Here is a 15,900-nt window from a genome sequence, read left to right as displayed (position 1 = left end):
TTTTATCTCCTCTATATTTTCAACAACAACAAAACAACAGAGTTGACTTAAGATATAAATTTTGCCTGATAAATTCTAGGCCTCTCTTCATTCGTGTCATTTTAACTTTGGGAGTAACTTTTTTTTAAGGATGCATATTTTTTCATTTGGCATTCTGTCAGTACTACAACAAGCCAACAACATGTAATAGCATTTCATCAAAGTTACGATACTGGAAAATTTCCATTTCCACCATTAAGGCGTTAAGGAGAACCCACTAAAAATGGTCAACTTATCTTTGGAGTTCATATGAAAATTTTGCTCTTTATATATTTAACGGCCCCTAATGGGATCAAAATCCAAGAATGGCATTTATTAGTCCATAAAGATCAAGATTTTCATGTGAACTTCATACGAAAATATATGGAAGAATAAACTAGTTAATCTTAAAGAATAATCCCTCCCTCCTTCCCATGTCACTTCCTCATAAAAAATAAAACCAAAAAACCCCAACAACCCAAAACAAAACAAATCATTGACAATGATCAGAAATGCAATGGTCAGGGGAAAAATGTTAAAAATGTTTATCACCGAATACTAAGACGCAGATAGTCTACCCAAATTTCTACAAAACATCAGTAATTTCACTATTATGCAACACATATTAAACTGAGTATCACTTGACAAATAAAGAAACTTTGGATCACAGGAGCACAGATTCAAAGCTAAAAGGGATCTCAGAAAAATCTGGTCTAACCCCCTCATTTTACAGATGAGGAAACTGAGGCATAAAGAAGTAAGGTGACTTGGCCAAGGTAACACAAGCAGTACGGATAGAGGTGACACCAGAGCCAGAGTTCTTTCCTATGCTATTTACCTCTGTGGTTTTCTCTAATCACCTGAAAACAAAGAATCTCTTTCAATTGTGCAACTGGCTGAGTCCATTCCCAGTACAGTTTGTCACTCTATAGTTCTAAGAAATTGTTCAGCCTCATATGGTAGATCATTATCACAAAGGATTTCCATCCTACCTACAGTATGCTCAGGGGGCAGTGAACCAAGAGTCAAAGGAAGAGCAGGGTAGATGGCTGGTGAATTCAAAGTATCATACCAGGCCCAGTCAGTAAGATTTAACAAACCTATTTTCATATGAGCTAGTCAAGAGAGAATTGGCCTGGCAGTCAGGAAACCTTGGTTCAAATTCCACCTCAGACACATCTTAGTTCTAGGACAGTAGCTGGTTAGTTAATGTCTTAGAGTCACAGAATCTTCATTTGTAATAACAATAATAATCACCACCTACCTCCCAGATGTCTTGGGGCAAAGGGCTTTGAAAACATTAAAGATTATATCTCCCTGTGGAGACAGAATCTGTTAGCTACTTTTGCCAGAGCTGCAGTCCCTTCCTCGTTAGCAGTCATGGCTACTGAAAACCCAGAAAATACAGTTCTCACCACCAAAGCCCTTGGCACCATCAAATGGCCCAACATCAGAAACAGGTATAGTTTCATTAAGGACATGACACTAAAGAAGCCAAATCTTAAGGTTTAATACACCTTTAGCTGAAACTTTCTATACACAGCGCCTCGTAAAAGTCTTAGCGCAGCTTTAAACTTAAAGCTTAATTTTATTAATTAAACAGTATTGTAGATCATTATGACAGTGTTGTTATCTCAAAGGATTTTCATCAGACCTAACAGCATACTTAGGATGCAATTCAGATTAACAAATCAATAAACATTTATTAAACATCTATTATATGTCAGACACTGTGCTAAGCACTGGGGATGCAAAAAGAAGCAGAAGACAAGTCCCTGACCTCAAGGAGCTCACAATCTAATGGGAGAGAAAACATACAAACAAACACTTACAAAGTAACCTAAATAGGGAATCATTAACAGAGGGACAGGGGCCAAGAACAGACCTCTGGAGCTATCTTCTAGATACCTCCCTTCCAGGAGATGTTGGTCATTACTAGTTTCATCTTTCAGTCAGCTCTATATCCACCTAACCGTACTATCATTTGGCCAACATCTCTCCACCCCATCGCCAGGGATAGTATGACAGGCTTTGTCAAATGCTTGGCTGGAATCTGGGGATGCTCTGCTTAGGATGTTTCCCTGATCCAGGTAACCTTATTTAAAAAAAAAAAAAAAGAAGAAGGAAACGAAGCTAGCTTGACATGATCTGCATTTGACAGTGGTTCCTGGTGATGACTATTGTAAAGTGGAGATGGCACTATACTTTTGAGTCAGAGGAGGCTCAGATTTTGGCTCTGCTGCCTGTGTAACCCTGGCCTTAAGGCCTTTAGGCGTCCCCTTCTTCTTCTCTAAAATAAAGGGCCTGGACTATAGGACTATAAAGTCTCTTCCAGTTCCAAACCAGTACACAAATCATCCCTTTAATAATGTGCTCTGGAATTTTGTCAGATTTAAAATTCATCTTTACCAGTTTTCATTTGCACACTCTCCACTCTCCCCACTTCTCTTTGAAAATCAGGGTAACATTTGACCTTTTCCGTGAACTTGGGCACCCTTCCCTCTCTTCATGAACTTTGAGGATCACTGGCAGTTAGCTACTGCCCAATTGCACTTGCCAAAATCTTTCAATTCCCTGGGCTATAGTCCATTTGGGACTGGTGACGATCCCAACAAGGATAGCTAGGCACTCTTTTACCATCTTCTTATTTATCTTGGGTTTCAACTGCCTCTATTTCAATTTAATTTGATCCTTTCCAGTCCAGTCTTTTCACTCCATTATTCCTTCCTAATCCATCCTTCCTACCTCCCTCCCTGTTCTTCCTCTAGCCCTCAACATAGCTAAAAATAAAAAAATGCTATTATCCTGAGTATTCAGTGCTGGCCTTAGTTCATCCTAAACTTTACTATTTTTGACACTGCTCTTACAGGGCCATGCCACTCTTTTGTTTTCATGTTCTGTGAGCTGCCCTTGCTTCCATATCCTATACTTGTTTTTTAAAACTATGCTAGTTGATGGGTCCTTTGTGTATCTACATCTACATCAGTAACTTTTCTTCCTCAGGATATTTCCCTCTTTTTGTGAATTTGAGGCCATAGAATCTTACCTATCCTGAAACCTTGGTAATCTATTCTCCTAAATCTGGAGAGCCGGAGTATCCCTGGCTTTCTCCTCCTCTATCACAAATTCTAAAATGGAATAACAACTTTATCCCAAGGCTCCTGTAATTTCTACTTCACTGACCAATTTCTCTTTGTTGATCTGAACCAGACTGAAAAGAACAGTGAGTTCCCCTTGTCACTTATTTTATCTTTTGAAAAATGAAATAATCAATGAATCAAGTCAAGAATTTATCAGCTTGGCTTTGGGCGGCCTGAAAGTGTTAGCGGATGTCTGGATAACTTAAATCCCCTGCTGCTGCTATATTATGCCTCCATGCAGGTTAGTACTCCTCTCCCATCCTCACAGAACATGCTCCACCTCTGTTTCCCCTTCTATTAACCCTTACGCAACATTCCCCTCATCATGCTCCCTGCCTTGGGTTACTAAGTTTCCACACATAAATATATCTTCTTAATACATAATATTAATCCATTGTTGTATTTTTCTATTGATTAATTTTGAATGAGAATAATCCTATTCTCGGCTTAAGTCTCATCCAGTTAAGTCTAAGTGACATCTAGGAAGTCAGGCAGTAAGTCCACTTTGCTCTGCTCACTTTCTATATATAGGGTGACCAGACATCCAGGCTGCCTATTTGATCACTGACTCTTTTCTCAGAAGTTGTCTTCCATCTGTCATTGATATTCTTCTTCTCATGCTTCATTGGCTGCTCTGTACTATGAGACGGCAATGCTGTTGCAAATTTTGCACAAACACGTTGTATCAGCCTTCATTATATATACTTTGTCCCTAGTTAAGAACTCTTCATTCCTATATTTTAAGCTAGTGATGTTAAACTCAAATAGAAACAGATCTCCACAGATAGCATACTGACTTACAAAATCACAAATTCACATTCTTATGTGGTATTATATTTTTATTTCTTTTGTTAAACACTTCCCATTTATATTTTAACTTGGTTTGGCCGCAATTAGGAGGTTTCCATGTGAGTTTGACACCTCTCTTTTAAGCCATGGTTCAGAAATTAAAATCTCATTCTCTATATTCCAAACCAGCTATTCACAGGACTCCTATAGAAGTAAAGTTATTAGCAAGACTTCATGTAATTATTTTCCTCTCCCTAAGCACCAGTTCAATTTCCTCATTTTATAAACAAAGTCATAAAAATGACTCAGTGAAGTCACTTCCCCATAGCTAGTGGCCAAAATAGGACTAGAATCCAGGTCTTCTGAATCCCAGGCCAACAGCTGTTCTATTACACCTTAGAACAACTTTGTGCCATGATGAGTATAAAGGATATTCTGCTTTATTCCTCAAAGTGCTCTTTCACCTATACCTGCTCCACTCCCTACCTCAAAAAGATTAAAGAAGAGATACATCCATATGCACAAAAATATTTTTAACAGCAGTACTTTGTGACATGGCCAAGAATTGGAAACTATGGAGGATGCTCATCTATTGTAACAGAATATTACTGGGCCACATGAAATGATAAAGTGATTCAGAAAAATCTGGGAAAAATGATATAAACTTGATGCAGAGTGAAGTGATTCTTTGTAGAACCAGGAGAGCAATTTATACAATGACTATAAAATGATAAAGAAAAGCAGACTGGAAAGACTTAAGAACCCAATCAATGCAATGAGCACTCTTATTCCAGGGGGCCAATGATAGAAAAGCGATGGACCCAAGGTGCAGATTGAGACACATATTTCAGTTTGATTATGCTGATTTGTTACAAAGGAGGATTTTGTTTCATATTGTTTTATTCTGGGGGATGTTTAGAAGGGAGAGGGGAACTATTAGTGATAGTAACAACAAAAAAGGGGAAAATAGGAAAGAGGGTAGTAATTGAAGACTTTTTTTTTAAAGCACAGATGAAAAGGAAGTTCAGAGGGAGATACAGACAAACAGAACAGTTTTGAAACTAATATGTTGAATTTATTATATACTTTTAAGAACAAAATTGTAAAAAAGATTTGTGTAGTTTCATATGCAATCTTTTTGTTCTCTTCTTCCTTATATATGGAAATATCCATGTTTATTGGTGTTTGTCATGTTCAGAACAACCAAAAATTTAAAAATTTATTTCAAAAAATTCAATTCAGTTCCCCTATTCTCTGTACAGGGCACTATGCTGAGTGGGTGGTTGTATAGCAACCGGGAAATTACATTAAATTAATAAATTCAAGACTTTTATAATAATATAATATTATGTTGATATATACAGGACATTACATAATGACATATATATATATATATATATATATATATATATATATATAAAAAATTTAATGATTTATAAACACTGGTGTTCCCCACATGTCTTATCTTACCTTGATCTTTTGGAGGTACCAATAAAGAATTTTCCATTGTGATGTCTTTGGCTTTCCTTAAAAAAAAAAGAAAGAAAGAAAAGAAAAGAAAAAGAAAATAAACATTATCACAAACATTAGAAAATAATTTAACATATGCTATAACCAAGTTCTAATGCAATATTTATTTTCACCTGTATTTATAAAACAAATTTTTCAGGACTCATAAAATTTTAATAAGTAGATGAATAATCATAAATGAACAGTCCATTGAGCAGTTCACTTAGTTCTCAATGTATAACCAGGTAACTTTTTTTCTCTTTCATCTTAATATAAGGTATCTCTGATACCCAATGTTTTAATTAAGCTGACTTCTTGATAAATTGGCAATTTTGCATACCAATAATGTCAATAATGATATCTTCTGAAACATTAGTGATTTATCTATATAGTTTATATTATAAAATATAATTTATCTATATAATGTATACATAATGTTTTCAGCATAACATTGGTGTTAAGTGTGTAGTTAACACCTCACTTACTTGGGGGGTCAAATTTTCAGCAATTTCAGTCATTGGAATATAGCTCTTAATCCATAAATAAATGTAAAAGGCCAACATAACTGTTACAAAGCCCATGCATTTTCCTCTGGGGAAGATGCCTTCACTGACAACCTACTGACGCTCACAACATACAAAAATAACAATATGACTATTTTTAACAAAGCAAATTAGAGTGAAAGGGTTGGGAGGAAAGGGAAAGTGAGCTGCTACAAGTGTATACAATAACAACAATGCTGTAACAGCTGAAAATGGGAGGTAACATGCAAAAATGTGTTAACTGAAAAATATTGTTATCTAGTATAATTTATTGTAGGAGGAGAAAATCTTACACAACTCAATAACTCTTGATGACAACACTACTAAGTCACAGTATAATAATGATAACAGTCATAAAAAAAGGTTATGTTCAATACATTCCTTTCAGAAGTGGAGGAATTTTATAATACATTTCTCAAAGATTTCCATTAATAATAGTCTTAAAATATTCTGAAATAGTTCGGAATTCTTGGTTTTGAAAGTTTTCAACTTCAGTTATTTGGAACATCCACTTATATGAAATCCTTTATTCCTCTACCACGTCAAGCAAATAAGAAGACAGAGACCTCAACTCCTTCTCATTATCACAGCAGGATATTTGAGTAAATGGAAAGGGCTGATGTTCCCCACACAAGACTCCTCTTCCTGCTAAGCAAGTGGTTCTCACTGCATTAACCATAGTGTTTGTAGAGTATCATCTCCCATTCTAAGGATGAAAATTTCCAGTACAGTCTATTCTATCATAGAGTTTTTTTGGGACTAGATCCTGCAGCAACATGAACTTGGAAATTTGCAGGTATTCCTTCTCTCAACTCCATAAGAATTTCCTAGGTAAGCAAACCTACTACAGAGACACACAATTCTCTCCAGATAGGGGGTGTCTGGTCTTTGGGTAGAACTGTAGGCCTGGTGCCCATGCCTCCTTCCCACCTTCTGCTGTGACCTCACAAGAAGCTGCTTTTGTCGATCTCCCCAGGGACTTAGCCTGCTGGCAATGCTGTTTTACTGTCCCTTACTCTATGTCCTGCAGAGTGACAGTGAGTGCTGAATACAATTTGCAGTTCTCTTTTAAACTTAAAAACCACAGCTACTAGCATGAATACCACACAGCTTATGATCAAATGATAATATTGGCCATCACCTTAATGGGACCCCTATTAATATCTCACTGGATAAAGTATAAGGAATGTTTATGCTTTCAGTTTCTTCATCATTACAAAATATCATTTAAATTGGTCACGATATGCTAACTGCTAACAGTCTCTACAGAGGTTTTTCAGTTAACTTACCTCCTTATCCAGACATTCAAATGAAGCAAATTAATATAAAGAAAAATGTAATCCTACAGTCTAAAGTTTTTTTTATCAGTCTCACAGTATTAAGAATACTTTGGTTCTTATATGGCTCTGTGATCTCAATTATGGGGGTGCTCTCTCCAATGAAGAAACGCATGACCCATTCTGGCTTGTCCACAACCTGTGTGTCTCTTGTCCACATCTTCCTGGAAATCCTCACCAAGAATACACCTTATATGCCAGGGGCCTCCCCCTAAATGTCTTAGAATAGCTTAGATACCAATGAAGCACATGGGCTATTAGTTATCTTTCATTCTCCCTATGTGACTAGATTTCTGGTCACACATCTCTTCTCTATGCTCCTTCGTGAACAATAATAGCATTTCAGGGACTAGATTAAAAGTCAGTGAAAATGATCTTTATCAGCTGAAGATAAGAATGTTGGAGTTTGGGCAGCCAAGCTAGGACACACAAGCCCCAATGCATCTATGATTTCATGGATGTAGGCATTCCTTCCAAGGATGCAGAATACAATTCATTCATCCTAACTACTCTGTGTTATTCTCAAACGTGTCCTGTATTAAATTCACCATTGGGAATCTGCCCAATTTACTATGGGCCTTTCTTGAGTTTTCTTAATATTGAAGGGATACTACTAATTTTTTCCTTCTATTTTAATCTTTGTTATTAGAGAAGGCTTATTGGATGACAAAATAACAAGGGTATATATGTATATACTAATATGATATAACAACAAAGTACATCAATAAAAACATTTTTAAAAGAGGTAACTTCAAAGCTCAAACACTGAAGGTTGAAGGCATACCAACAACAGAGCACAGAAGCTGTCTGTCAGCTATTACTCATTCGGGCTATGTGACCTATCACATGCTTTCTGGTCATGGTTATGCACATTTTTTAAAAAAAACTAGTATTTTATTTTTTCCCGGTTACATGTAAAAACAATTTTAACATTCATTTTTAAAACTTTGATTTCCAAATTCTCTCTCTTCCTACCTCCCCACCTCCACCTTCATTGAGAAAGCAAGCAATTTGATATAGGTAATACATGTACATCCTTTTTTTGAAGGTATTCTTTATACCATTTCTCCTGCATAATTCCTTATCTGTAATGTGTTCAAACCCACCCACAGCCACCAAGTGCCCCTCCACTGCCATCTGGATGGTCCACAACTTCTTCATAGACTGGTGAGTTCTATGACTTGCAGACATAAATCAGCACTAGGTCGAATACTGTTGTTAAAAGGTGGGTCTTTGTTTCAGGGAGAAGCTTGAGATCATTAAAAGGATTATGAAATTTCCCAAAGGTAATCCATGCACATGTCAAAATCATACAAGATTCCTTGAAAGATATAATAGAGAAAACCTTGTTCAATGACACTGATTATTAAAATCAAGTGAGACAAAACAAGGAGATGTATAATCGCTGAAGATGTTCATCACTATGATACAGTGCAGAATACAAACTGAAAAGGGATTGCCCATAGAGGAAGAGGTTCTCCATAGCTCTTTTCTGTGGATATCATTTTACTGACTGAATCAAGTCCAGAATATTGCAGGGCTTTCTAATGAGACCCATAATTATCCAAAATGGTTCAGCCTAACTATTAACAGAGGTAAAATTAAGTAGATGAGGACTGCCTATTATTTAGGCTATAACATTCAGCTGGATGGGCAACCTAAGAGTTCACTCAACATATAAATCTTGGGCAAACACTCCAATTAGGCAATGAATGGGACTTAGAACTGAACAGGAGAACAGTATATACCTTAACATATGGCATATATAGCAACAGCTTACTGAATGGGACATCTTTTTCTTTTCTTTTTTTTTGGGGACGTCTTTTTCACCAGAATGTTCTATTTTCTGACTTTGAGGGAAAACATAATTTATTTTATAAATTTACCACATACAAAAGGATGATGCATTAAATAGCTGCTTCTCTCTGAGTGTTTTATAGGCATCATCCAAGCAAAGTCAACATGCCCACACCTTAAGAAATACAATCCTTTGTCGGCATGTAGGCAGCTCTTTGTTCCTGAGCACCATACAAAAGTTCCAGATAATTATAACCTGACTTGCCTCACTTGGATTGCTGCAAAGTGCATTAATAAGAAAATCTATCAAAAAGGAAGAAAAATTAAAGAAGGCAGACTGTTCATGCCATCAATTACAGCAAGAGCTAATATAGTATGCTTTATAAATCACTCTTACATGCTTACTTTTAATTTTGGTTAATATACCATATTTAAACATAGTTGATTAAAAATGAAAATCGAGTGAATTGGTTGCTTGAGGAAAGTGACAGCTTGATGGTACTGGAAATAGAAATCTTTCATTTATTCCTAGGACAGGGACTGCAAAGACAGAAGCCAGTCCAACTTCTTTATGCTACCCTGCTAACGTCCCTAAATATGAGGTGGGATAAAACTCTTTAAGAAGTAAAAGGAAAATCACTTTCTGCAAACCTAACTCAACCTCATTATTCTTAGTACTTTTCTTTTTTTCTGCTGTGGGCACTAATCAGAAGAGACTGGGCTGAGATCACAATTTCATTGCATAATGGCTACAAATCAATTCCCAGTCAGATATTTTCCATTATTTGCATTATTCTGTCTCCTTCCCAGCAATCTCCTGGCCATGGGGATCTCCACCACCACCACTGTCTCCATCTCTTCTCTACCTAAAAACTGACTGTACCTCTAGAAGCACCCTGGGCTCTAACAGGTCATCGTGGGCCTTATCTTGCCTAGATTAAGGGCTCTACCACCCTTCCATCTGTGCTTCCATCTATATGCTATGCTGGTGCCCATCCACATTCCAGCTCCCCCTTATGTGTTCTCTTCCCCCATTAAAATCTAAGAACCTTCGTGGCAGGGACTTGCTTATATTCGTATCCGTTGTGGCTGAAACAGGGCCTAGCATACAGTAACCATTTAATGCTTTATAGGTTTACCTATCCATCCAAGTAAAAAAACGTATGTTACCAGTCCACTCCTATTCAGAAAAATGTCACGATAAAGAATTTTGATTAGAGGATTTGAAAAGTGAGAACATGAAATAAAAGATGTGACTTGGGTATCTCTTAATCAGTTCCCTGCATATCAAGACAATTCTTCTAACCCAGTACCTACTGAGAATATGAACTGAAAGCACCTTGTTTCTCCTGGATCCCACTGCTGACTCTACTTTTAAGGCACCACAGTTAAAGTCCCACAGAAATTCTGAGTTTGAAGACAGAGCAGTATATACTCATGCAACAGAACGTGACAGAACTTTTCCACCATCTAGCATATATTTTGATACATGACACAGACAGAGAAATAGGTGCAGTGTTTCTCTATTTTTTCTTCCAATAAAAAAAATCTGGTAATTCGCATCAATACTGTCAAAAAAAAAAAACCACTCTACTTTTTAAAACACACATACAACAAGCAGATATAGACTAGGAAGACCAGGGCTAAATTCTGAAGAAAAAAAAATGTCCCCGAATGTGATCCTTAGTTTAAGGCGGCACTGGTAAGTCAAAGAATATGAACAAATAGTTCTCAAAAGAAGAATTGCAAAATTTTTAAAAACCTTACCAAAGAATGCTCCAAATCACTAACAAGAAAAAGAATGCAAATCAAAAGCAACCTCGGGGTTTCACCTCCTACCCAGCAAACTGGCAAAGAAGCCCCAAAATAGGGAGTCAATAATGGAGAGTTTGCAAGAAAACAGACACATGAGTGCATTATTAGTGGACTATGTAGAAGTTCAATCGTTTTGGAAAACAATTTAGAATTATGCAAATAAAATGACTAAAATATCCACACCCCTTGACCCAGCAATTCCATGACTCGGCATATACCCCAAAAAGGTGCTTGATAAGAAGAATGTCCCCATACACAATAAAATATTTACAGCAGCATTTTTTTTATGGTAACAAAGAACTAAAAACAAAGATGCCCACTGATGGGGAAATGACTAAACAAACTGTGGCGCACTGATGTTAACAAAATATTACTGTACTGTAAGAAATAACAAAAATAATGAGTACAGAGAAGCATAGAAAGACTTACATGATTTGATGCAGAGTGAAGCATGGCCAAGTAAACAATATAAATAATGCTACAACAATGTAAACGTTAAGAACAAAAACAAAGAAAACGCTGAAAGTGAATGCAGCAAAATTACATTGAACCAGCACGGCTTCAAAGAAGAGAAATGAAAAGACACTCTCATCCCAATCCTTTGCACAGGTGAGACGTCCTTGTGGAATACTGCGTGTTTTTTTAGATTTTTTTTTTCAAAGCACTTACTGGTTTTGCTAATTTTTTCTCTTTTTCCCATATTTCCTTTAAAATTATTTGTTATATGGGATGGCTCACTGGGAGGAGTTCTGATGATGTAAAAAAACAAAAGATATCTACTTTAAAAAAAAAAGAGGCACTGGGAAGAAATTGGAAGTACAGAAGAATGCAGTAGAAGAGAATTGAGGGCAATGGATGCTTAGTATGAAAATGCAACAAAATATAGATGGTTGGAAGTGATAGGATTTGGGTGGAGAGCCATGGGTTGCTGGTAGTGAAGTGGGCAGAGCGATTTAGGAAAAGTGGAGAGCTGGAATTGGAGGAAAAAACTGCATTCAAAGAATGAAGGGACTACTTTCCCCGACGGGCTACAGAGAAACTGAGTACAGGTGGAACCTTTGGTTTTAGATAAATTATATTAGTTCATCTTCCAGAACAAGGAAGGAAATCATTACCCTGTACTCTCTATTGGTCTGACCATACCTGGGGCCCTATACTTTGATCACCATGTTTTAAGAGGGATGCTGATAAACAACAATGTGTCCAAGGAAGTCAACCAGAAAGGTGATGGAACTGGAAATGACATTTAAGGATATGTGAAGGAAGGGTGCTATATGATTATTATTTTCAAATATCTGAAGGATTGTCATGTGGAATTGCAAAGCTATTCAAGTTTTGAGTCTTTCAAGATCTTTCAAAGAAGGGAACATTTCAGAAGAATGGAAAAGATCATGGACAGTACTTTTACCCCTCCCACACCTCAAATAAAGAAAAAGTCTCTATAAAATATGAATTTATCAAAGGTTTCCTCAACGAGAACACACTTGGTGCAATAGAAAGAATAAAAATCTTGAGTCTGAATCTTGGCTTTTGTTACTTATTACGAATGTCACTTTGGAACTGTGAAGGCTTCAGTTTCCTTATAAAGGATGTAAATAAGGAGGTTGTAGTAGATGATGTCTAGAGTTCCATCTAGCTCGAAATCTGCAATCCTATGAGAAGAAAACAGGCTAGTTTTTGCAGAAGATTTTTTTTAAGAGCACCACATTAATAACACAACTAACTGTCTGGGGGGAAAAAAAGGAAGCTATAACCTTGAAAGCTCTTTTCAGACTAGAAGTCTCTCAGGTAAAAATGGAAATCAGAGAAGACTAGCCAGGCCTAAGCCTGGAGATAACTTTGTTTGACAATTTGAGTACGAACATCAAGACAGGTAGTTAACAAGTAAATGTATTCTTGCCAAAGATGTTAGCCAGTATTGTGGAACACACCTTGAATAAACAGAAAAAAATAATTCATGCAGAAGAGGAACTAACTGTATTCTGTGCAACTCCAGAGGACAAGTCAAAATGCAGAAAATTGATAGTGGGGCAAATTTTGGGTCAATAGAAAGGGGAGAACAAAACTTCCTAGCAACTGAGTTAATCAGAAATTTAAAAAAAAAAATTGTGAACTTTCCATTACAGGAAATGTTCAAGATCACAGGACTTCAGAGTTAGAGCTGGAAGAGAATTTGAATGTCATCTAGTCCAACTATGTCAATGGTATACATGAAGAAGCTGAGGCCCAGGGAGTTTAAGTGCCATATCCCAGGTCATACAGGTAGGTAGTTGGAGAGAGTGCTAGGATATTAACTTCTTTTCTCTGACTCCAAACACCCTCCACTGAAAGAATGAGATGGTGTGATTCTTGTATGAAGTGGCAGTTTGGACTTGACGACCTCAAAGACCCCTTCCAATTCTGAGACTACTAAATCTTCTCTGTATGGAGTGTACCTCAGGCACTAAAAAGAAAGGACTAAACACTGGTGAATCGCTTAAGCAACCAATTAATAAGCAAGACAACCTGCAGATATTAAATGCCATATAATACTTGATTTTCAACTGCTATAAGGAAAATCAGCTATCCGGAATTCAGAGGGTTGTAGATAAGAAAACATAGGAACTATCTAAAGATACTTCAATTTAAGATGCAAATAAATGAGCCTGCCATTTAAATTTTGTTGCTCTTCTCAATGAACAGAAATCTATTCTTTACCTCCAACCTTACCCCTCTTCTCACTAAAAAAGAAAACCTTCATAATAAATATTCATAGTCAATCAAAACAAACTCCTGTATTGGCTATGTCCAAAAAACATATGTGTCCATCTGCAGCTTGAGATCCTCACTTTTCTGTCAGGAGGTGGGTATTATGTTCACCATCAGTTGCCTGGACTTGTGGTCGACCACTGTGTTGGGCAGATGAACTTTCCATTCTGAAGCACACCTTTCTTTGGTCACTATTTATATGTTTAAACATTCATTTCACTTTGATTCAAACAGTTAATAGCTTAAAACTGCACAAAGACTTTTGGAACACGCTGCACATACATGTGTGTCTGTGTGTGTGTGTATGCTTAAACATACACACACACACACACAAAATACATCTATTACTAAATGTTGTCTACACTGACACAATGCAAATTCTTTGGGGACAATGACCATCTCACTCTACACTGTTGCCTTTGTATCCCCAGAGCCTAGCACAGTGTCTGGCAGTAGGTACTAAATAAATGCTTATTAATAACTAAATGGAAAATCCAATCACAGACTCTCACAAAATATATTTATATAAATCATGATCTTCAACACATGTCATGTATGAAATGTATATTTAGTCATGTTGGAGGAGTCTCCTTTTCTACTTACAGGAAACTTCATTCCTGAAAATATCTGTGCATGAAAGGCAATGAATAAGTATATCCACTGGAAATCAGCCTGCCTATTGAATTAATTTTTACAAATTTATCATTAACTCTAATAAATCAAGAAAGATGTTATCAGTTACATTTTAAAATAGCTTATTGTAATTTTTGCCCTCATTCTAGAGAATTATTTAAGATGCAAATCTGTATTTGTAAGTTTATTTCAAACCCTCATTTTGTGTAAAGATCAACTTGCCAAAACCAATTAGCATTCTGTCTATGTGCTGAATATTGTTAGTTCCCTAACAGTCAACAAAGAGTAGACTCTAAAACAGCTTTCTATAAAGCTACTATGGCTTTAGATCCTAATTACCTGACAGAAGCTTGTGAGGATTCCTTCACTACTTTATGCCAACAAAAGCAACCAGTCAGAAATTTTGAATGGCAAAAACTATGTGAAAGCAGGACTAATGAGCAATCAGTTAGCAAAACGGTCACACCAGGTCCATTCATATACCTAGTTTAAATAGCTGATATTTATAGAGTACTGTAAAATCTGCAAACTCAGTCTCTGACATTCTCCTCAGAATATATTACTAAGAATATTATAGACTCTAGTAGATAACCATCAATGACCTAAGAAGTCTTAAGAAAGACCAGCAGAGGCTATTTCTTCCATCCCGCACCTGTTCAAGAATCAATTCTGCCAACAAGTAAAACACTCAGCCTTTGTTTAAAGATCCCTTTTGAGAGAGAATCCACCACTTATCTGGGTAGCCTCCTTCAATCTTTGGTCACTCGGAGTGCCAGGAAGTTTTTCCTTCCATCAAGCCCAAATCTGCCTCTCTACAAGTGGATATCACATACCTAACAACCAAGATAACACTGGAGGGTCCTTTTCTTATTTTTATTTTTTTTGGTTTTTAATCTCTTTTTATTTGAATAATCTGACCTGTGTACATGTTTTTAGATGACCTATCCTATCCTAAAAAGCAGACCTAGCTTTGGGTTTTATTCCAATGTAGACAATTCATGAAGCAACCATTTTCAAGATCCTCTATTGAATCTTTCTAATTTATCCTGCATGTAACTTGTTTATACATAGTTTCATTCAGTCTCCCTCATTGAATTATTAAACCCCCTGAGAACAAGAACCCAGTGTTTAGCACAGTGCCTTGTACACAGTGGGTGCTTAACAAATGCTTATTGACTGCCTGAGGTCCTGGCTCTGAGATTTTTTCAGATATATCAATATTGATCTGAGATTGACTGTATTTAGAGAGAAGAAAGACCTGGGACGCACTTATCAAAACTTATTTTATTTTTTGTTAATAATTAGTGTCAAACTGTGCAGCTCAATTATTTGGAATTTCCTTTCTGAATTTATTACCTCAAACACACATCATTCTAGAGACACTTACTGACAGTTAATTCAAATGCACTCATTATTAGTTCAATATTCTGAATTTGAAAATCTTCAGAAAGGGGCATTTTTACATAAGGCTCAATGCCAATGGAATTTCTAAAAGCTAAAGTGAGATTGAAACAAGTGCATTATCTTTTGCTGACACCATATCTTTGAGTAAATGTCACACATTTTAAAGAT

General features: G+C 36.4%; 1 protein-coding gene across 9 annotated transcripts in view; it reads right to left on the bottom strand.

Annotated features, from left to right (window-relative positions):
• Positions 1 to 15,900, bottom strand: part of ZNF438 (zinc finger protein 438) — a 136,201-nt gene that overhangs the window by 18,802 nt on the left and 101,499 nt on the right. For all 9 annotated transcript variants that reach the window (XM_027841632.1, XM_027841631.1, XM_027841633.1 and 6 more), the window contains one exon: positions 5,418 to 5,473. In XM_027841632.1, coding sequence (XP_027697433.1) covers positions 5,418 to 5,473 — 56 coding nt within the window. The remainder of the gene's footprint in view (positions 1 to 5,417; positions 5,474 to 15,900) is intronic.

This window comes from Vombatus ursinus, unplaced genomic scaffold (assembly GCF_900497805.2).
Source record: "Vombatus ursinus unplaced genomic scaffold, bare-nosed wombat genome assembly UNPS02014861.1, whole genome shotgun sequence".
NCBI lineage: Eukaryota > Metazoa > Chordata > Mammalia > Diprotodontia > Vombatidae > Vombatus > Vombatus ursinus.
The sequence above is the reverse complement of the archived record's forward strand: the minus strand, read 5'-3'. Positions and strand labels throughout refer to the sequence as shown.